This window comes from Xylocopa sonorina, chromosome 10 (genome assembly GCF_050948175.1).
Source record: "Xylocopa sonorina isolate GNS202 chromosome 10, iyXylSono1_principal, whole genome shotgun sequence".
Taxonomy (NCBI): Eukaryota; Metazoa; Arthropoda; class Insecta; order Hymenoptera; family Apidae; genus Xylocopa; species Xylocopa sonorina.
The window spans coordinates 2082515-2104823 of NC_135202.1; the positions used below are offsets into that span (position 1 = coordinate 2082515).

A 22309-nucleotide genomic window follows, 5' to 3' on the forward strand; every position below is an offset into this window, starting at 1 on the left:
GACCGCGGACTGTCTCCGAAGGGCCAAAAACAGCTAAAATAGGAGAAAGAAGGATCGAGCAACAATATGCCCGAAACTGCAAGCGTCAAACAAAAGGTAAAACGAAGAAGGTGAGGAGGGAATAAACGGCAGTGAACTACACTGCTCGTGACAGAGGATGCCAATTAACGATTGCATGACGCCAAGGGTCACGGGCTTTGAGGAAGACGAGAACCGTGCTATAATACTGTGCAGGTAGGGTGATGATCATGTAACTCAGAATGCGCCTATACCTGCGATCATGGTGAAACGTACGATTTTGTAACCTGGTCGTCTTGCGGCTCAGTAGGTTGACGATCTTGACCAGACAGGATTGTTACCCTGAGTCACAGCAGTGTCACCTGATGGGGCAGCGATTTGGGATCGACGCCGTGTTAGGGGTCTTAAACTCATCCCAGCAGATCTTCGTTGAGAGATTTCTACTACAGGATTTGATTTATTGCTTAAAATTTCTAGGGTTTATTATTATTTATGTATTTTATTATTGACTTATTTATTTACTTATATGCTTACTAGCATTACTACTACACCACATATAATGTATACATAACATCAGTGGGAAGACAGAAAAATGACACGTAACAACAAAACAATTGTTAACAACATTTACTTTTTTTATGAAACCATATACATTGTCTTAAAATTTGCTTTATTCCATTAAGGCAAAGCTTGTAAAAATGAACTTTTTATTATATCGCATTATCTGTAATAAATTTGGTATACAATGAAATTTGTATAATATCATATTCCTGCGCTCTGTATGCGAATATTGTTATTACATCTACCATATGCATACTACAATCGCTTAATGTCTTTTTAGCTTAATTTAAATTGAAAGGAGAAAGTGATTTCCTGTGTATGATGCGCATGCCCACTATCGTGATCACTTCCGTACTTATACACACAATGCAAGGGTCCACGATGACATATCAAATAATTATAAACGCATTTTTATTGAAATAATTAAAGAATTAAAGTTTATATGTACCTATCTCTCAATCCAAGAACGGTGAAATATTACATTAACTGGTAACATACTGGTAACATACTGGTAAGTAGAATCGAATTCTTATATGAATTTTATCATGCATTTCGTCAATTTAGATTATGTTACAAAATTATATATGTGAAATTATTTATCTCAGATGAAACATTAAAAATGTATAGGATTATGAATATTGGGGAGTTTAAAACCAATGTCGGTCGGAGTCAGGATATCGAGGAGCAAAAAATCGATATATCCGTACCAGATAAAACGGATTTAAGGTGAATAGTGCAAATCACCAAATAGTGTAAAACCAGATACTTCAGAATAAGAAAGAAATTATAAATTTAAACAAACAAATTACTATTTTTTGAGAAGAAAATAAAAGTAAACTATTTGCATAATGTCTAGAAAACAATTAATAACTCGTATGGAGAACATAACTTTAATCGTAATTCAACAAATATGTTCCGGCCGCCTACCACAAATTTCATACTGTTTATCACAAAATTTTATTTCATTTGACGCCGAATTAAGGGAAGAAGATCACTTTGAATTACAATTTAGTAAAGAATTAGTACCCGATCGGATCATAAATGAAACTGTGATCAATTTCGCAAACAAAAAAAGCAAAGACAAGTTTGCTTTAATGATGACTGTGATGGCCACGTCTCATCGTTTATTAATTACAAACACTACTATCACAAGACGCTCCCTTTATTACGACTTGAAAAATGACAAGGCCTGGAATTTAGCACCAGAACAGAGACATCTAGATAAAGCAGTCACCCATGTTGCTAATTTACTGAGTTGCGCGCCATGGGAACTTAGTGAGTCCACTTTGTCCGTGAACGTTTCACTTGATCTACTTCCGCTTCGATAACAATGTTTAAACATTATTTTTATCTACACGATTGTAATCTACACGAACGAATTATCTAGATTTGTTGGCGACATCTAAAGGATTAGTGGCTGGTGAACTGATGCTTACGCTGATTAACGATCGCGTCATCGATTGTACAATTCCAGGGGGTGTTCTTATTCCTTACATTGCGTCAAACGTAACTTCCATTTGCGCTAGAGCCAAAATGATATTGATTGTCGAGAAGGATGCCATCTTTCAGAAATTATTAGAAGACGATTGCACGTCTTCCTTGAATTGCATTTTAGTCACAGGGAAAGGATATCCAGATGTGGCTACGAGGATGCTAGTTAAACTTTTGTCCGAGAAGTTGGAGCTTCCAATTTATATAATCGTCGACGCAGACCCGTACGGAGTGGACATCATGTGTGTTTATCGGTGAGTACGATTCAAATTCTTCACGTAAAAAATGCGTGAAATATATCTAAAAAGAGGCGAGAATAACTGCACAGAATGTTCATATCGTTCATTAATTAATTTCCAAAATTTATTGTCACGAAACCAGTAATTTATCAAGATTTTATTCGCAATAAAAATTTCATTTTAAGATGAAATGAAAATGTATAAGAATCCAAGAACGCTACGATAAAATTTTGTCCTCATTTTTCGAACTAGTTTCGGCTCAAGTGCATTATCTGAAGAGAAGGAAAGCTTAGCCTGTCCGAACGTACGTTGGTTGGGAGTACATCCGTCAGAATTGATTGCTCTAGGAGTGAATACCATTTCCTTGACGGAATTTGATTTATCGAAATTAGTGGCTCTCAAGAAGAGAACTTATATGACCGATGCAATTATCAACGAACTCGAAATCATGAAGAACGGCAAGGCAGAAATAGAGAACGTATCTTCCTTTTCAGGAAAATTTCTAATCGATACCTATTTACCTTGCAAACTCAAAGGAGACAATTACATCTAATGTTGTAAACTGATTGTAATACATGGATTTTGCGAGTAATCTAACTTCTTTTTACTTTTATAACAAAGAAATTATAGTATTAATAAACACTTTCATATCGCTCTATTAATATTTACAATAAGATTATTTGAAAATTGATATTTTTTCGAATAACTGCATTAATTATTTTTCGTGCGGTCAGTGTTGGAGAACACGAGAATATAGTTTATCGTAAGATAAATGATGAGATCTATAATCTCGTCGGTGGTTAGAATAACGACAGTTGAATTATTACCAATGGAACCGTATTTCATATATGTCAGTACCTATCTCAGGATAGTTTCCCCGCGACATACCTATAATAGTATCATAGTGTAGGGAGTTGTACTCGCCATTACCCTATGTTATCGGTCGCATTAAGGAATTTCCGAGTTAATCGATCGTGTATTTTTCGAGGAATAGAATACGCACTAGCTTTATGTAACAGTTTTTATTAACGACGTGCTAAATAACTCTTAAAGCTAAATGCGAGCGATTCTAATACTCGTGGATACAAAAGTAATGGCGGATAATATTAATTGCGCGGAAGTCCGTATTACACGAGAGCATAGAAAGAAGTGAAATCGAGGCGGGGGCGTGCACACATCTTTTCCGCTATAGATGACATTTTCCTTTGCTTTTGGGACATAAATAGAAGGCGCGAACAATCTGTGCTAATTTCCATAGACATCAACACAAGCGATTAATTTATTTGTGTCTAGGGTTGCATTTTGCAAGTTTTTTTCTTTTAATACCGACAACATACAGAACAAGTACTTGATCGTGTAAAAAAATTAAAAGCTTTGTACCATCCTTGTCCACCCTTCTATAATTTAGAGCGATCAATTGAGAAATCGCTCTGAAGAAAAAAATTGATGAAACGTTGAAAAGAGTGTACTAAATTTAAAACGAATTGCAAATAACTTAAACCTAATGCGTAGTCCTTAGCATAATAGCGTCGTCAGTAAGAGAAGTTTGTCATGTTATGACAAATTATACTGTAAAAATAATGTTACATTATTTCTACAATATAAATTCTATCTAACATAATATACTATAATATTTATTCGTAATAATCATGCTATATGTAAAAAAAACGTATTATTTTTAACAGATGTGATATTTAGAAAGTAATATTTATGAAAAAAATTAAGTGTAGCGCATTAACATAAGTACATGTACATATGTTAGCTACATAAATTCAAATTTTTGAATGAAACTCACAAAAATAAATAACTTGATTTCTCAATCCAGAATAATGGATCATGAAGAAGAATCAATATTTTTTGAAAAAGAAGTTTCTGTCAACGAGGAAGAGTTCTCTGAGGACGATAGCGACACTTTTTCGGTAAAAAGTGAAGAGTGCAAAACCGAGTCCACTTCTGAAAGTGAAGGCGAAATAAGATCTTTCCCAGCAAAACAGCCTCGAAGTATTCAATCAGCTTCCTTGAGTGAGCAGTTCATAGTTCTACCGGTAAAGCATCACCAAACGGCACATTTCAAGATGATACGGATAGATCTGTATCCATTTATAAATGGACAACCGATAAAAGGAATTCATCACAGTTCGAATTTAGGGGAAATCCCAAGTTGATAATTCCAGACAATGTCAAATCGCCTGGGAACTTTTTCAATCTGTTTTTAACAGAATCTTTTTTGAATAAAATTGTTTAGGGAAGCAATCACTATGCTGCCTAACAAATAACAGTCTCCAGTATTGCGAGTCAACATATGTTTGTGGCACGTTAAGATTCAAACGGAAGGGAAATCCAGAAAATTTGGTCAAAAGGAAACTGAATCGAGGAGAATCTCAATGGCTGAGATCAGGATTCATTGTGGTCAACAAATGGAAGGATAAACAGGATGTGCTGACTATATCCAACATGCATACAAGTGAAATGGTTCAAGTAAAAAGTAAAAATGGAAAAATTTCTACTAAACCAGATATAGTCAGAGATTATATGTTGGGAATGCTAAGTGTTGATCACGCTGAACAACTTACTACTCGTTCCTCAAGAGAACGGTTGGTACAAAAAGATTGCGTTGTACTTCTTCGAAATCTTCCTGTAAAGTGCGTACATGTTGTACAACCAAAGAAATCGAGGGAGTAAAAAGATGACGCTGTTTCAATTTAGAGAATCGGTTATTATGCATTTACTGGATGGCCATGGCAGCAATGCAGGAAGAAGTAGCAACTATAATAAGAATAAAACTGATTTTCATTACTTGGAACATCTTCCCCCACAGAAAAGAAAAAGATGCCTACAAAATCATGTCGAGTGTATACAAAACAAGAACAATACAAGGAAACTAGGTATTTTTGTCCGGTATTCCTCAACAACCCAGCACTTTGCATTGATCTTGCTTTAAAGCTCATTATACACAGCAAATGCAACAAAAGTATTTTTAAATTTTAATAATACATTCATATACATGTAATTATTATGTTGTAATCTAATCGTCTAAGTTATAATTTTTATAATAAAAATTGATAATTAATATGTTTTTTACAGTATATAAATTTTTCATTGCTAACTCAAATAGCCATTTGTAATTGTAGGAGGTGATTCAAAGAATACATTCGGTATCAAGCCTTTATTGCTCTTAATCTTGCCAATGCTAAATGTGAACAGCCCAAGAGGACATAGTTAAGGACAATAGTGTCCTCTTGGGAAAGTTTCCCCCGCTTGCGTGTGGCATGTTTTCCACACACACTTGGGTCTGATTTATGTCACCTGCTCAAGACGAGCAGACAATTTTATGGCAATAAACCAGACCCCAAATGCCTACATAATCAATCTATTATAAAATTGCAGTACACGCTATGAGATATCTCGTAGTTAGCAGTGAATGGATTAACCATATTGTTGAGAGTTACAGTATTTATTCTAGTCATGTAGTATCTTATTCCAAAAGTAGCCTAATTAAATGCCTATATTACAATATACAGTATTTGATTACGAACATTGCATGTCGATATAAAACAGGTAAATAATTCTATACTCCTTATAGGTTTACAAATATAGTGCTGTTGTATCACTAAAATTTCTTCTGATTACATTGATTCTTTCATGTCGTTTCTTTTTCTCTCTTGTGATGTTGTTCAGACTTGGGTTTTCTTTATTCCTTCAATCTTGTATGTGTGCCGAGCATCGCTTAACTCATATCTATATTTGTACTTTACAATTCTTTAGGTACTCTGATAGTATTCTGACAGCTGGGATGCAGTTCTTCTATTAGTAGATCAATTCTATCGTGAGCAATACCTTGTTGGCGAATATACCGAGAACATTCCCAGAGTACATGGTCCAGACCTTGCTTTTCCTTCTTAAGAAAGGATATTTGATTACTGAGGAAGAATTTGTTGAAACTGTCTAATGGTAGGAATCTGGTTTTGTTTGATATGTATTTGATTATATTGTATTCTATACTGTCTGGACCTGGTGCAGATTTACTGTTTGTATTGTGTATGGTGTAATATATTATATATTATTTATTATTGTCTCTTTTATTGCTTCCTGTTGTTTGTTGCAGTTTGTGTTGATTGGTGGTTCTGTTGTCCATTTGGACTTAAAGTTTTTTATTTATCTTCCAAAAGTAGGTGATGTTGGTTTGTGGACTTAGTTCTTCTGCGAATTGACAACAGAAAGTGTCTTAGCTTTCTTCATTGTTTTTTTGGTTATTACTGTTTATTTTTTATAAGCTTCCCAGTCTTGAAAGTTGTGTGTGTGTTTCCATTTCTTGAAAGCTGATTTTCACAGTTTAACTGCTTTGAAGCAGTCATAGTTCCACCATGGAGCTGGTTGGGGTTGTGATAACTTTATATAGTTAAGTAGGGTTGTTCCTTCAACCCCTTTTCTTTCAACCCTGTAATCTAGGGATGAATTCTTCATGTCCTTTGTGTTTCAGACTGACATTATGTGCAAAGAAGTTGGCTTGTTCTTTATTTCTAAATTTGACTTTAACTATTTCCCTTTTGCAGGGCATGATCTCTTCTGCGCTTACCTTTATCTCGCTGATAATTTTGGCAAGGATTAGGAGGCTCTAACTTCTTCCTTTTTTCTGTTAGTTTTTCCCCCGTTTTAACTACGACTCGTGCTGTTCCACTATGTGTTTCCAGATAGATGTTTAGTGGTTTATTTGCAGTGATGTTACTGAATTCTCTTCTGCCATGATTTTGAGGTTCGTTTACTTCATTATCTTCCAAGTCAATAGAATCGGTGCTCTTCTTTCTTCTAATGGTCTTTTCAGCGTTTTTTATATTGTTTTGTACTTTATCAGTCCATGAACCGTCTGTATTTGATTGTGTAGGACCATTCGTGGCCATCATGTACATTCGTGACCCACGATGCAGGCTATACTGCCTACATCAGTGGGATTGTTTATAACTTTTTACCAGATTATTTTATTCTTTCTTTTATGTCCCTTATGAAAAGTTTGATTAAATTTATCGCTTACAGTAACTTTTGGAAAACTCAGCATTGTTTTTCAGCAACGAAAATGACGTCGACAGTGAAGTCAAAACGACAGCAAAATCGATCGTAGTACCACCACAGTATACAGTAGCGAAACTCTCTGTCGGCACCTTTGATGTCGGTGTACCATAAAATTGAGTGCGCATGCGCGACAGAAGCTACTTAATCGCAGTGCCACCTGGATTTCAATCTCACTTGCATTTTTTTACTCTCTATCTGCCCAACTTATTTTTACGTTTAGTTAATCAAAATTTAATAAAAATAATAAATGTATTATTTCTAATACACTGAAAAACAAGGAAAGAAAGCAAAAATCGAAAAAATATAAAATACACATGTTACTATGACTATAAAAATGTAAGAACATAAATATTATACAAGATAAACAAGAAAAAATATAATGAAAAATACAAAAAATATATTATACATTGTATATTTTATTTTAAAATTTATTTTAAAGTTATTTTATATATACTTAATACCTATGTATACAAATATATCGGTAACAAACATATATCTTTTGCCATGTTTACTTTTACATTGTGCATCTATTTGTGCTGTTAATAATCTATTAAAATCTTCCGGTAATAACTTACATCCTAATTCCCTCAAATTATTATATTCGTCTTGTCTACTTGGGCTGACTGATTTTCTTTCCCTTTCCTTCGCATGTAATCGCCGAATTTGTGTACGCAATGCATTATTTTGCGTTTTTAATCTTTTAACTTGTTCACGTAATTTTTTTATTCTGAAACTATCATCTAATGATCTCTTTGTATGAGTCGTCATCAGGCTTGTTCCTGGCTCCTCAGCAGATGTGCCTCTGTAATATTAAAATCTGTTAGATTCATTAAAAAGGATTTTTAAATATATGATATAAAATTATATAATTATAAATTAGCTAACACAAAATAAACAACAAAATAATATGAAATAAAATAAAATAAAATACAGTAAAAGTATAAACTTACGGTTTCATTACTTCTGTCTCGAAATTACTAGCAGCAGAATGGCAAGTTGGCAGAATTATTTTAGAGGTTTTTGTATTCCTGAAAACAATTTAGATATAATTTATAAATTTACTAATTAAAAATACATAAATTCATTATTCTATTAATATATATTACCTATTCTCTTCTTCAACTTTTATAGCCCCTTCTGCATATGTATTACTACAACAAAAGAGATATATATTATAAAACTATAAAATTGTATATAAAATTATAACAAAAAAATATGAAATACAATTTCACATACCTAGATAGTTCTTCTTTTTCTGTAGCTACATTTTGTTTTGCAATTACATTTGTATTATCTCTGAAAAGAATTTATTTATTAAATTAAATTGTGTCAAATAATTTAATCATTAAATGAAATTATGTCAAACTAACAATTATTATTAAACTTACTGTTGTTTAGTATCACGTCCCAATAATAGTGTTGGAACAACATCTGGATGAAGGCTAGCTCTAACTTTATTAATTCTGAATAATTTGTCCTCAAAATGTAAATGGCACAGACGAATATTGTTAAATGAATATTGTGGACCTTTAGATAATAGATCATATCTTTTACATGCATCTACCCATTTCAACCATCTATAATATAAAATTGTATTAGTTTTATCAATAACATATTAATTTATATATTACATATATTTATATTATACTACTCAAAAGAAGCATGGCATCAAGAAATCATAAGGCATATTATAAGACATGTTATACTTGTCTTGTTCCTTTGGAAATTTAAAATAATGTCGCTTCACGTTGAATTGTTTTAAGCATCCCAGTATTGCACAATTTGACTTCTTTCTTATGTCCATTTTTTAATTATAAAATTAATGCAGCAACATCTGAAACAAAGCTAAGATCAAAGTGCTTCCAAAGAGAATACAGTGCTGGACAAAAGTATTGGCACAGCATGATTGTTATGATAAAAATGCTTATAACTATGAAACAAATTGTTAAAAAGGAAAAATTTGTTTACACGTTTATTTATTTATTATTCTAGATTATTATTTAACAGAAACAGTAATATAAATAAAGTGATATGCGAAATAATAACAAAAACATATTTATTGAGCGTTTTAAGCATGGACAAAAGTATTGGCACATTATACAAAATTTAGTGTAGTTGTATCTCTCCGAAAAAAATCCGATTGTCACTTGATGGTATAGGTAGGGGATTCCCTGATAGTCATTTTTTCTAACAGTCATCCTTAAGTTCAGTCGATTAGCAACATAGGAAATATAACAAGCAACAATGTCAAGAAGAGGGAAAGAAACTACAAGTGAAGAGAGAAAAATAATATTAAATTTGCACAAAATGCGAAAATCTTATAGTGAAATAGCAAAAAGTGTTAATAGAAGTCGATTCACTATTAGAAGTGTCGTAAAACGATTTGAGAATCAATCAGATTTCAAAAGTAGGAATCGAAGTGGACGTCCCTCAAAGTTAACAGTTAGAGAAAAACGGAAAATTGTAAAGGAAGTGAAAATAAATTGTAAATTAAACTCATCACAACTTAGAGCAAAGTTAAATGAAGAAAATAAAAAAGAAGTAAGTTCGAAAACTATACGGAGAGTGTTAAAAGATGCGGGATATTCTGCGTGTGTCGCAAGAAGGAAACCATACATATCCAAGAAGAATCGGAAGATGAGAAAAGAATTTGCAAAAGAATTTATAAAAAAGGATCCCACATTCTGGAATAACGTATTATTTTCAGATGAAACTAAATTTAATATATTTAAATCAGATGGCAGAGTATTAGTTTGGAGAAAGCCAAATACGGAAATGGATCCACAACATTTACAAGCCACTGTGAAACATGGAGGAGGTGGAGTCATGGTATGGGGTTCCATTGCAGCGTCTGGGGTTGGCGAATTAGTATTCATAGATGAGATTATGGACAAATATGTATATTTAAATATATTAAAGGAAAATTTATTTAAAAGTGCTAATAAATTAAATCTCCCGCGTGATTTTTATTTTCAACAAGACCATGATCCAAAACATACTGCCTATATTGTACGACAATGGATCGTTTACAATACCGCACATACATTAAATACCCCACCCCAGAGTCCAGACATGAATCCCATCGAACATGTTTGGAATGAATTAGAAAAAAAAATTAGAAAATATAATATAACAAACAAAAACCAATTAAAAGCTATTATTTTACAAGAATGGAACAATATAGAGCCGGATTTTACAAAAAAATTGGTAACTTCAATGCCAAAACGATTGAAGGAAGTTATCATGAGGAATGGAGGGCCAACCAAATATTAATTTTTAATTTCTAAGTACTTTCAATCATTTGTGCCAATACTTTTGTCCATGCTTAAAACGCTCAATAAATATGTTTTTGTTATTATTTCGCATATCACTTTATTTATATTACTGTTTCTGTTAAATAATAATCTAGAATAATAAATAAATAAACGTGTAAACAAATTTTTCCTTTTTAACAATTTGTTTCATAGTTATAAGCATTTTTATCATAACAATCATGCTGTGCCAATACTTTTGTCCAGCACTGTATATAATTTAAAATATTTATAATTAAGTAAATATTTTAATATTAATATTTATAATAAATTAAGAATTCCCTTAAATTATTAATCAAAATACTTTTAGAAATTAACAACTATTTTAAATTGATTCTTTTTTGCTTCCTTTTTCCTTTTTCTCCTAAAATCTTCGAAATAGCTTGAACGTGCTTCAACGCTTTCAAGCAGCTTTCAACAGATATTGAATTCCCTCCAAATTCAGCTTCAGGTTTGGTTAGATATTCAATCGTCTTTTTGTTTGCTAAGAAAGAGAGAGAAAGAAAAACTAAAGAGCAAGTGAGGCAGAAGTTCAGATGGCACTGCGATTCGGTGTCCTGTTTCGCGCATGTGCATTAAATTTTGTAACACAAAATCGGGCCAGTTGCGTTACTGTATACTGTGGTAGTACCCAATAGTGAAGTAAACTTGACAGTGAAGCAAACTTTCTATAGACTAGTGATGCCATTTTTTCAATCACTGCTGAAACAAAAATGCGAACAGTTTGATCTTTTTCACAAAGATGACGCAACTAGTCTCTCTTTTGTGGCGGTTCGTTGAAATGGGAGAGCTTATTCAAGAAACAACTACCACGTGTATTTCGCGTAAATTGCGTTTTATTCGCTTTCTTGACGTCCGTACACCTCTTAAGCTCCGAAAGGAATAGGATGCTTCTTTTTATATTTTTTCTTACATTACCCTTATGCAATACCTTTATTATCTTACCAACTATCTTATCTTAGAGGCTAGCTAAGGAGTAGATCTTTTTTTCTTATTATACTATCTTAAAACTACCCTTAAGCTATTTTACTTTATTTTACCTATGCTAACTTAGTCTAGATGTCATCCTGTGTGACTTCCTACTTCGGTCGTCACCCTGCAGTATTTTCTAATATTATAATTTGATAGAAGTGCATAATTGTAAAAAATTCATTATAATATCTGTTATTTACTTAACATGGATTTCTTTATCGTGTTACAAATAACGTCGTGTATCAATTGTTACTTTTACCGTTTTTATCATAACCCACGTATAGGTTTAGCAGGATTTAGTTCAGATCGTCAATTGGCTGCTGCGTTATCGGTTACTTACCTTTGCGGAGCTTTCGATAAACATTACCGATGTAGCAGAACTTCCGTACTGCTAACCTTTCCTTAGTTATCATTTGCACCTCAACTCGTGATGTATTTATTTATTCTGCGTGTACAGGCGATTTATTCAACGCAAAAGGATCATGACGCTTATCTGTCTATGGTTACGTACGAATTTTGGATCAAACTTTCTATGAGAAAGGTAGAAAATATCTTTGAGGAAGATTTGAAATTTTTTCTGAGCCACTGTTCGTAGGTGCCGTGGTGATAATTTTGAACGATCGGCAATATGCTATTTATGGTACTTGGTTGGCTGTCTGAAAGAAGTAAAGTGATGAAACGTGGAATAGATAGGATCGGCTGAGTTACGGACACTTTTCGCATATGTATTTATATAAATGCACGTAGAGTACAGGTACATACAAATACAAATGTTACGAGCTAGAGTTATCTCATTGCTAATGAAGAGATGTAACTGTTACAAGAGTACTTGATCAATAAGATTTGATTGATCGATTGATTGATTGATTGATTGATTCATTGATTGATTCATTGATTGATTGATTCACTGATTCATTCATTCATTCATTGATTCATTGATTTATTGATTCATTGATTCATTCATTCATTCATTCACTAAAGGAAAGCTAGAAAGTACAATGTTGGCGTGTTTTATCGTTGACAAGGAGAGAAAAATAAATTACAGTTTATCGATACCGCACTCTGCATGTCATCTCATGGCACGAGTGCTCGCTCGTGTGCGTTTATCGCCTAGATCCTTACAAACATACGGACGAATCGACATTTACTGTTCGTTCGATTCTCTCTCTCGCTCTCTCTCTCTCTCTCTTTCTCTCTCTCTCTCTCTCTCTCTCCCTCTCTCCTCTTTCTCTCTCTCTCCCTCTCTCTTTTAAGGCCATATTCCTTTAATTAGATCAGCCGTTTTCGTTTATGACACTGCAACAGAGAATAATTACTCATGTAGTACATTATGCAGGGTGTTTAATTCTTCTTACTTGAACGTTTACAATTGTTAGTATTATATATATATATTTCTTTCCTCTTTCATGATTTCAACGTTACCATTGTTTCTTTAGGCATCGGAACATGTGCTCTCCTTATCATATTTCTGTAATTAATTAATATATATTATTGTAATTACTTTGCGCAATGCAACATTTGTATATGCGGAACGCCAATATATATAATTTCGTGAAAAGAGCGCCATATTTAACAGAAGAAACAATTTCGAATGAATCGAACTGTTCAATACCACACGTCGACTCATAGAAAAAGACTATCACCGCGTAGATGAGCGTAAAATAAATCAATCTCCGTTTAAGAAACATGTATTATTTTCAGTAAAAAAAAAAAAATTATATATACATACACAGAGAGAAGAGATCACTGAAGACAGGCCACCTGACTAACTTTTATTTTTACGATAGAGTATTTTTACGATATCTAATCGAACTTGCCTAGTTTCGAGGAGGGGCATAATTTGATAATAATATTTTCATCAGATCGTGATCACCTAGAAACCAAGTAAGAAGTCTATCGTAAAAAATAAGAATAGTTCACGTAGCTTGTTTCAAATGTCCCTATCCTGCATATACACACGTCGTTGTATAAGAGAGAAGAAGAAAAAACGTTTTCAGCGTGAAACCTACACAACGAAAATAAAATAAAAATTTCCTGTATAAAAACCGAAGAATCACCGAGCAATCGTATGAGAAATCGCGGTACATGATCGATTCGAACTTCGTAATTGACTAGACTGTGACCTATTTAGATCAGCATGGCTGAAATACGACGAAACAGTAGCTTCCACTTTCGCGTAAAGGAGATATATTATAGAACGTTTACATCTTTCTTACGTTAAAAATACCTAAAAGAGATATTCCGATGAACGTTATACTCCATGACAATGAATGAAAAAGTAAAATAAAATGAAACAAAGGTAAACAGGGTGGCTAATGGAAAACACAACTCTAGAGAATGGTCTCGCCTTTTGTCTCACGACGTAGCATTCGATGAAATGTAATTGAACGTCGATCGTGTTCACGTGTGTTCGTGTTGCACGTGCATATACGCTTATTTATATACAGCGCGACAGTCGTGGACGTAAAATCTACGAAACATTATAAAGACAGTATGTACAGTCATTGGCAGTATTGTTCCCGAATCGAGCGATACGAGGCGAACTGTCGGGAGAGGTTACGCGTCGTTATCGTGTCCTCTTTTCCCCTTTTCTTTTTTTTTCTTCTTTTCTTCTGGCTCTCGGCGTACCTCGTCGCTCTTTATTCTCTTTTCTTCGACCTGGACTCTCACTCCCGTAGTCCGCCTCGCTCCTCGTAACTCGCATTGTTTGTCGATACCGGCGACCGACGTACCGCGAGTCGTATACAGCGAGTTGCAAAAGTATTTGTTAAACGCATATGCCGATGAAAACGATAATCAGGTTCGAGTCACGTAAGTTGCGCTGGAACTTTTTAAATATTATCGTACGGGACGATAAGTATGGAAGAAATGGATGGAGCCAGTTAATATCGCTGGCAGTGTTTTGTTCGTTCCTTAAATGTTCGTCAGACATTTCGCAGTAGAGTACAGTGTGATAACGTTGTTACTATTATTTTAATTGAAACAATATTTAAAAAGCTCCAGTTTTATTGCCCTTTCGGCGCCTCGCTTCATTTGCAATATATTTCCGTTCTCAGCTGCGGAGCTTACAAGCATACTTTTATCAGAAACTATAGTTCGCCTCGGCTTTTTGGTGAAGACAAAGTTGTTCCACGCGCTAGAGAGCATTGGTTAAACAATGAGATACCTACAGATCGTGGGGGTTTTTATTTGGAATATAAATAAGACTCTCGCGGTGTACGCGAACGTGCGAGCACGAACGAAAATTAAGAGGAAGAGAGATAAAACACGGAAGAGTTTTGAAAGAAGAGAACGGAAGAAAGATGAAATAAAAAGGACGGAAAGGAAGAATAGTCGTCGAGTGGCCTAATATCACGCCTATATTATTCTATATCATTCACGTGTTCAAACGTTCGCTTATCTGGACATTCGATCTCGTTCACGCTGTAGCACACGCGCGCTTCTTTTCTTTCATTCTCTTTCTTTCTCTCCCTCTCTCTCTCTCTCTCTCTCTCTCTCTCTCTCTCTCTTTCTCTCTCTCTCTCTTCCTCGCGTCCGCAAATATCGTAAAATATTAACATATTGAGTTTGAGCGAAGGATCAGCGTGTCGCAAATATATTTCATTATTCTATTTCTTTTTCTTCTCAATGATGGACAAAAGAAACTCGTCGGTCACACGATTACGTAAATTATAGTATAGTAGGAGCACTGTACGCGATTATAAAATCGTGTCCTTACACCCGAGTCCAATTCGCCATTACCTGTTGATACTAATAGGGGCAAATTTCATCTTCGATCCTCAACGTGTTAATATTTACATAAATAATGATGCACCTGAGAGCCAGACTAGTATAATAAGCCACGTAACTGCAACTTTACAGATATCTTGTACTAGCTGTCGCGACTGATCGCTAATACTGAGACGATTCCATATTTAATTTCTGACAGGGACTTACTTTTGACTTGGCAGTTCCTTCCACAGGACGTTTACATTTGTTACGATTATGTTGGATATCTCGATTACATATGTTCAATGACAGAAGGAAAATCTCATTTACCCTAAATGAAATGAAACGTTTGCGCCGCAACAATTTATTCCTTTAAGCGCTATCCAAAGTCTCTCGAGACGAGGGGGTTACTCAAAATCTAACAACTCCCATCAACGTACATAAACTTTATTCGCGAGAATAACTTGCGATGGCTTGCGACACAAATATCAAGGTTGCTCGAGGTTAGCAAATATCGTTCGTCGAACATCGTCAAGAGCAACAAAGATACCCAAGGTCATCGAACCCACAACACCCTGTAAATTGCAAATAAATACGGATACGTCACGCCAATCGTCCAGAGATTACATGGTAGACACACACGCCCAAGGTCGATGGTTGTCGTAGCACGGTGGACTTACGACACTCTGACTGTCAGGCACAGAATGCGCAATAACGTGACACGTTTTTCACACTGCATAGCCTCTCGCGGCGGTTCTTTTTTATTTGTAATCGACACGCGACCGACTCAGGAGCCGGTGTCAGGAGCCTGGTCGGTAGGCCTCGATGAATCAAGTGAAACGAAGAAAAAACAAGAAATGGTGGTAGTGGTCTCTACCCTGCTATCGAGGATACACCTTTTCCACGTGGAAAAACTGGCTCGACGTAGAGGGTCGTGAAGCACCTTTCGGTAGGTGCCGACCGGAATGCAATCTCTCTCGCTTTTTCCTTCCCCTTTTGCTCACCCGCCTAATTGCACACGTGCTCTTCTCGCTTGTGCCGGCACGCTTCACATTTCACGTGACAACACCAGACGAAACGACAGTTGCACGTCTCAGACACGTCCCGTACTCTCGTCTGGTAGCCTCGGCCGCAACACAGTAATCGACATCCGTCCAGCCCGAGGGACGTCCGGTTACATATCCTTCCCCTTGTCCCGGGAATACCGAGTCTGGAATTAAAGAATTTGTTTTAATGGAAGGCAATGTCGACCGAGAAGTGGTTTTGGTAATGGCTTATTGATTTTGTCATCTCTGAGATTACCTTAAATATCACGATAATGTACAAAATTTATTATATTATATAACTCTATTATTATATATAATGGATGACTTGTAGTTTATTCTGCAAGATGTTGTATAAACGGGTTTTCTTAACGATCATGACTGCGAGAGTGAAGATGATTCTACCTCTATATTTGGTAGTCTTGAAGGCTAGTCTAAGGATACTAGCGCCCCTTACCTTTTCGATGAAATTTCATAATTTTTATTTAAATTTTTTATTTAATACCGCTGTATGTATACGTTGCACGATGAAGTGAAATGAAACGAAATGATTTGAAAATTATAATATATAAATAAAGATTAAATACGACCTCCTAACGATATGGTTTTCAATAACTGGTAACACAGAAAAGAAAAGAGAATAACAATCAGTTTCTCACGTGATATTTTTTTCGCAGTAGTCAGGACTATCTTCGAGATACACCAAGTCCGTTTTATTAGGCAGTTTAAGGTCTGGACGGGCAGGCCTCAATCTAGCAGGTCTTCTTCCGCCGCGTTGCGCCAATCGTACCAACGCTGCGCCTTCGTGCAACGCGGCCAGGGCTGCTCCTGCTACCCTGAACGCAGGTAGTCTTCTCCAACAAACGCGTACGCTGCACGAACCAGACATACCTGGTATATGATAAAACTAAATTAAGGTAACAGTAACAGGAGTAACGATTAGAAATCAAATCAAAATTACAATTACACGATACAACATATTTTTAACAAAAATTTAGTTTACTACGAGTTCATTCGTGGTTCAGATCATTTTTCGTTAGTGTGTCTCAGGTTTCTGACTTGCTTATCAATAAGTTACGTAATGTACGATGTAGAAGGTGATGAAACAAATATTTTTTTAAGCAACTCTAGTCGCGACCTCGGATTTTGTGATTAAAAACTGTTGTCTTCGTAGAAGACACGTAGACAGTCTGCCATATTCACCGTTACCAATCTAAACGTATATCAACTTAAATAACGTTCAAGACTGAACATTATACATTTTATACTCGTCAGATTTTCATTCGAAATATTCCAAACATTCTTCAAGGACGACCTCTCCGTCCCCCTTCGTTCTTTTCATCATTTCAAGCAACATGAAAATTCCACGGGAACAGACAAGAAAGTACACGATCGCCGAGTTCTACGAGGCTAGTAAAACGAACAACGCATTCCACCTTCTCACGACGTGTTTGGAGGCTGGAACAGGTCTCTTCGGAAAGGTTCTTCCCATGAATCTGTGTGTACGCGTGACGCGGCGAAAGAGGGGGGGGGGGGGGGGGGGAGAGAGAGCTTAAGGGGAAGGAAGGAAGGAAGGAAGGAAGGAGATGGTTGCTTAGCGGTTAAAGGGACGAGACAAAGGATTGATGAAATCCAAAGCCGTTAAAGCGCGAGAATGAAAAATAAGAGCAAAGATATAGCCCTGGGCTTATCTGTAGAACGCGTTAATGGCTCACCGTGACACTTGCACACGCGTTGCATTTTCGAACGGACCGCGCGCCTGCCAGCTTCGCTATCGTGCTTCCTCATCAGCTGGCCAGCCATCCCTTTGGGCCCGTGCAATACACCCTCTTTCACGGGTTCCTCGCCACCGTCGGACCACTCCCGCGAGAACTTCTCCCCAAAGCGAATGTCCTGGATTTGGAATGAAAAAAAAAAAAGAAATTATTACCAACTCCAGTCGAGAAGTGATTTCTCGAAGAGCGAAAAGTTTAAATAAAATTCAAACTTGTTTTAGTATACGAGTATACCTTCTTCTTTCAAATCTTATAATATGTTCACTATATATATGATACATTTACGTTTAAGAAAACGACGACTAATCTCGTGAAATAATTATTTAGAAAGCGAAAAAAGGAGAGAAAGCATTTACTGCTCGTTGTTGAACGCGAGTTTTAATGTTATCCGTAAAACTCGATGCATCCCGATAAAATTGCAAATCCGTTGCAGCATCGAATCCTATTGACGATGCTGTGTATACTCGTTAAACGTCAGTTCTATCTAACTCACGATACTCGACGCTTTGAGTGCCACTCGAATTCTTATTGAAATGGTAATGTATCCGCCGCCTCTCGAAATCAAGGCTAGTCGGTGGAAAATGGAAACAATAATCGTAGGAGGGTCGATATATAAACGGAAATGCAGAGGAAATGCAGTGCAACTAACATTTTGGCAGACTTTAGAGCTTCTATGGAGATCCACTGTGGGTCACCGCGATGAAAAATTTTTCACGGTTTCCAGATGTTTGTTAGTTTGCAATGTTATAACACAATTTACTCTTTCATCACTTTCCATCATACGTGTTAGTGATCATCTATCGATGCAGCGCTTTTGTATATTTGCATGTTTATATTTTTTCTTCAGAGCGATTGCGAAAGGTCGCGATTACGAAGGATGTAATAAATGAAACTGACAAAGTACACCAGTACATATATACAATTTTGAAAATAGAATTCGTCGTCGAGTGCAAAAAAGTGTCGCAAGAGGATTAATGAGTGCGTCGACTTATCGACGAGAGGTATAGACGGTGGCAGACGATACTCGTTAACCCCGGTATCCGGGCGCGGCACACTGTCGGCAAACATTATTATCTCGAAAATCTGTCAACGGCTTGGAGCGTAGACGAAACGTCCCATGGGGATCCAACAACTCGTTAAGGAATCCGTGTCCGGAACTTGGTAAAGGCCAGAGGCCGCACAAGTGTGCGAGTGGGTAATCCCGAAGGTAAAAGCAGCGCCACTTTCCCGACGCTCTTCCTGTCACGTGAATTCCTAGAGAGCACGTGTCCCCCTCTTTTCGTCCGTTGCTCCTCTCTCAGTTTTCTTTGTTTTTTCGTCTCTTTTTCACCGGTGTTTCGTCTAGCCCGTCTTTCTTTTTTCTCGCTATCACCAGAGCACTGGTTTCTCCATCGTTGTTGTCTTTTCTCACGCACCTCCCTCTTCTTCTTCTCCACCTTGTTTTTTATTTCTTCCTTTTTGGTTTCGTCTTGTTTTGACAATTAACCTTTCCCCCTTTTTATTTCCGTCCTCTCTCGATTTTCAGTAAAGACGTAAGAAATTTTTACATAAAACTGTCTCATAGCATCAAATGTATCACGAAGATACATGTAGAAATATGCAAAAAGATCATAGTAGACCAAGTACGCTTGTTAACGGCACATTTATTATTAGAGTAATCAGTGTGCAAATGGTACAAATAAATACATATAGCGATACCTTTATGTAATCATTTTGTTTCAATATTTATTCCAAAATCTTGTTCCATTTTCTTTTTTCCAACATAACGAAAAACCTGGTTCCTCACGTCTCACCTCACACGTCGTACCTTTCGTCTGATTCCTCCAGTCCCAATTAATTTTTCTTATCCACGATTTGTCCTCGAGTTTCTTCTCTCTCTCCCTTTCCCTTTGTTTACTCTGCTGCACCTTTACTAATTACTCCATTCTTTCCTCTGCATATATTTACGTCCTTGTGCATCGCACTCACGTGCGAGTTACATGGCCGATATGCTCGTGTCGGGGGCGTGTGGGGGTTGGAGCTGGCGGGTTGTTGCAACTTAACAAGCTTAGCTCCCTTAATCCCCTTGTAAGCTAGCAATGTCTACAAGGGGTCAGCCGTACGCATGAAATGCATCCGTTTACAGGACGAGCTTTGTCTTCGTCCCAGGGTTAAGGTTTACGTCGACCGACCGTAGAGAGAGAGATCGAGACGACAAATTGGGGATGCCCGTGCGGGGCAGTGCTTCACCCGTGCGTGCGCGCGCCTCCGTTTCAGGGGGATGGTTCTGCTCCGCGAAAGCCTTACGGAATTCTGTTCCTCTTTCCTCGCTTCCTCAGGAAATGTTATGTTTTGAGATCACTAATAGCTTTAAGGTTATTATCTTTAATTATATTTTAGCATTAGCAAAATCATATACATAAATATAATATCTTCAGTAGCTATGTACAGTGTCCAAATTTCGACGCTGGAACTATTTGTAATCTCTACACCAACGGGTTTAAAACGAAATTGAATCGTGCGTATTTAAAATACAGTTGATAAGCCTAACTTAACGTAGAAGGTACAATTTAAAAAACTAATGGACATAGTTTCCATCGATTCAACATTATCGATAGAAACATCTATTATGCAATGTATTGTATTTGATATGAAAAAGGTATTTAAAATGGTTACGACACAACGGAATCCAAGAACACTAAAATTCAGGCAAATCCATCGAGAACAATATCATTTTTACTTAGAAATGGTAAAGAGGAGATAAACTTTGTCGACTCTGGCGCGAGTGGTTTCCGAGAAAAAAAAGTCAACCGTTGTTCTCTGCGTAGCCGAGGGGTTTATCCTCTGAACCGTGCACGCGGTACGTTAGGAAAAGGATACTGTTACGCATGCCGCGCGCGCGGCCTGTCCTCGTCAACTCCGGAAAGACGGAAAATAATCGTCGGTCATTGACAGTACGGATTAAATATATACGATCAATGGTATAAGACGATGAAAATCGATACTACGCTGTACTACACTGATTTATCAATTCTGATATCTGTACATGATTGAACTTTATAATAAACACTTATCAATTGCTCTATTTAATGATACAAATAAATTTAGGGAATTAACTTTCGTAACATACACGCACACCCACACACATACAAGGCACAAAGAAATAGAGAGGAAATTACCTCACTGCAGCCGCCCCATTGCCAATTATTCGGGCGGCGTGTTCTGACTCGGTTGTCGCACGAGCAATCGGTGAGTTCGCCCCTGGAACAGGCTCTGGTGACGCTGTAAGCAACCCCAGCCGCTGATATTGCGTATACGAATGCTGCTTCGCGACTATCTGCAAAGATGCACAAGTTTTTTCATTTTCTGCAAGCTGCCAGGGTATCTTACTCGAACAAGGGAACAAATGAACGGTACACCCGGGTCTAACAATTAAGGGATATAATTGAAATTATCTCTCAACTTGAAACGAGATCAAAGCCTCTGTGTCTTGACTGTCTCATTTCCCAGAATTTAATTATTTTATTACTTTGTTTGTAAAAGTAATCATTTTATGGTATTTTGGGATAATCGATAATACCTATTTATTATCTGGGCAACTATAGTATACAGCGATCTCCCTTCCCTTTGCTAAAATATTTCATCTGCCAACTTCTTCCTTTATGTCTCAGACGGTGGTTAATTATAATTACATACGAGTACACTGCACTTGTGTATTTCCTCTGCGTATTCAGACTTGTAAAATACATGCGCGAAGTTATTGAAATCCCACGAATCGACAACCCCCTGTGAAAGTTATACTTTCGAAGCACTCATCTTCTGAAAGCCGGCAAGGCTTTCATCACTAAGCTTGATTCCCTTTCGTGGTTTTACTCACTGACTAGCATCACGCCGCCGAAGACGTTGTCCGGATTTTCCGGACTGATGGAGCAATTCCATCTGGCCGATCGGAACTGGTGCTGGCACTCCTCGATGGCCAATCTCGCGCCCGCGCTGACTGCCTGCATAAGGTAAGACACGTGTAAAAGCCGCGAAACGAAAAGAAAAGCAGAGTTGTTTGTAGATATAAATAGGTGGAAGGAACATCAAGCGTAACACTGAGAAAATTGTGAGACAACAGGAACAGGGAACATGAATTCATTTTT

At 36.5% G+C, this 22309-nt stretch overlaps 3 protein-coding genes across 4 annotated transcripts in view; 2 read left to right on the forward strand and 1 right to left on the reverse strand.

Annotated features, from left to right (window-relative positions):
* Positions 1-13376, forward strand: part of LOC143427895 (B-cell receptor-associated protein 31-like) — a 71370-nt gene extending 57994 nt beyond the window's left edge. For both annotated transcript variants that reach the window (XM_076902397.1, XM_076902399.1), the window contains exon 4: positions 13361-13376. The gene's annotated coding sequence lies outside the window, so the exon portion shown is untranslated. The remainder of the gene's footprint in view (positions 1-13360) is intronic.
* Mei-w68 (meiotic W68) lies at positions 1428-2862 on the forward strand. Its single transcript, XM_076902304.1, has 3 exons — positions 1428-1854; positions 1967-2324; positions 2562-2862. Exons 1-3 carry the CDS (start codon positions 1428-1430, stop codon positions 2860-2862), a joined length of 1086 nt encoding a protein of 361 aa, XP_076758419.1.
* Positions 13377-16307: 2931 nt separating the features above from the next.
* LOC143427893 (protein Wnt-4) overlaps positions 16308-22309 on the reverse strand; it is a 45989-nt gene continuing 39987 nt past the window's right edge. Inside the window, exons 4-8 of the mRNA XM_076902393.1 lie at positions 22042-22165; positions 21344-21501; positions 18126-18303; positions 17070-17301; positions 16308-16577 (exon numbers count right to left, since the gene is read on the reverse strand). Of these exons, the coding sequence (XP_076758508.1) occupies positions 16376-16577; positions 17070-17301; positions 18126-18303; positions 21344-21501; positions 22042-22165 (894 nt within the window). The 3' untranslated portion in view covers positions 16308-16375. The remainder of the gene's footprint in view (positions 16578-17069; positions 17302-18125; positions 18304-21343; positions 21502-22041; positions 22166-22309) is intronic.

Bases quoted from the DNA above. Each gene is read 5' to 3' on its own strand.
- Mei-w68 (XM_076902304.1), top strand. From the start codon at position 1,428: ATGTCTAGAAAACAATTAATAACTCGTATGGAGAACATAACTTTAATC. The intron at 1,855-1,966 runs GTGAGTCCACTT...CGAATTATCTAG, and splicing joins TTGCGCGCCATGGGAACTTA to ATTTGTTGGCGACATCTAAA. The intron at 2,325-2,561 runs GTGAGTACGATT...TTTTCGAACTAG, and splicing joins GACATCATGTGTGTTTATCG to TTTCGGCTCAAGTGCATTAT.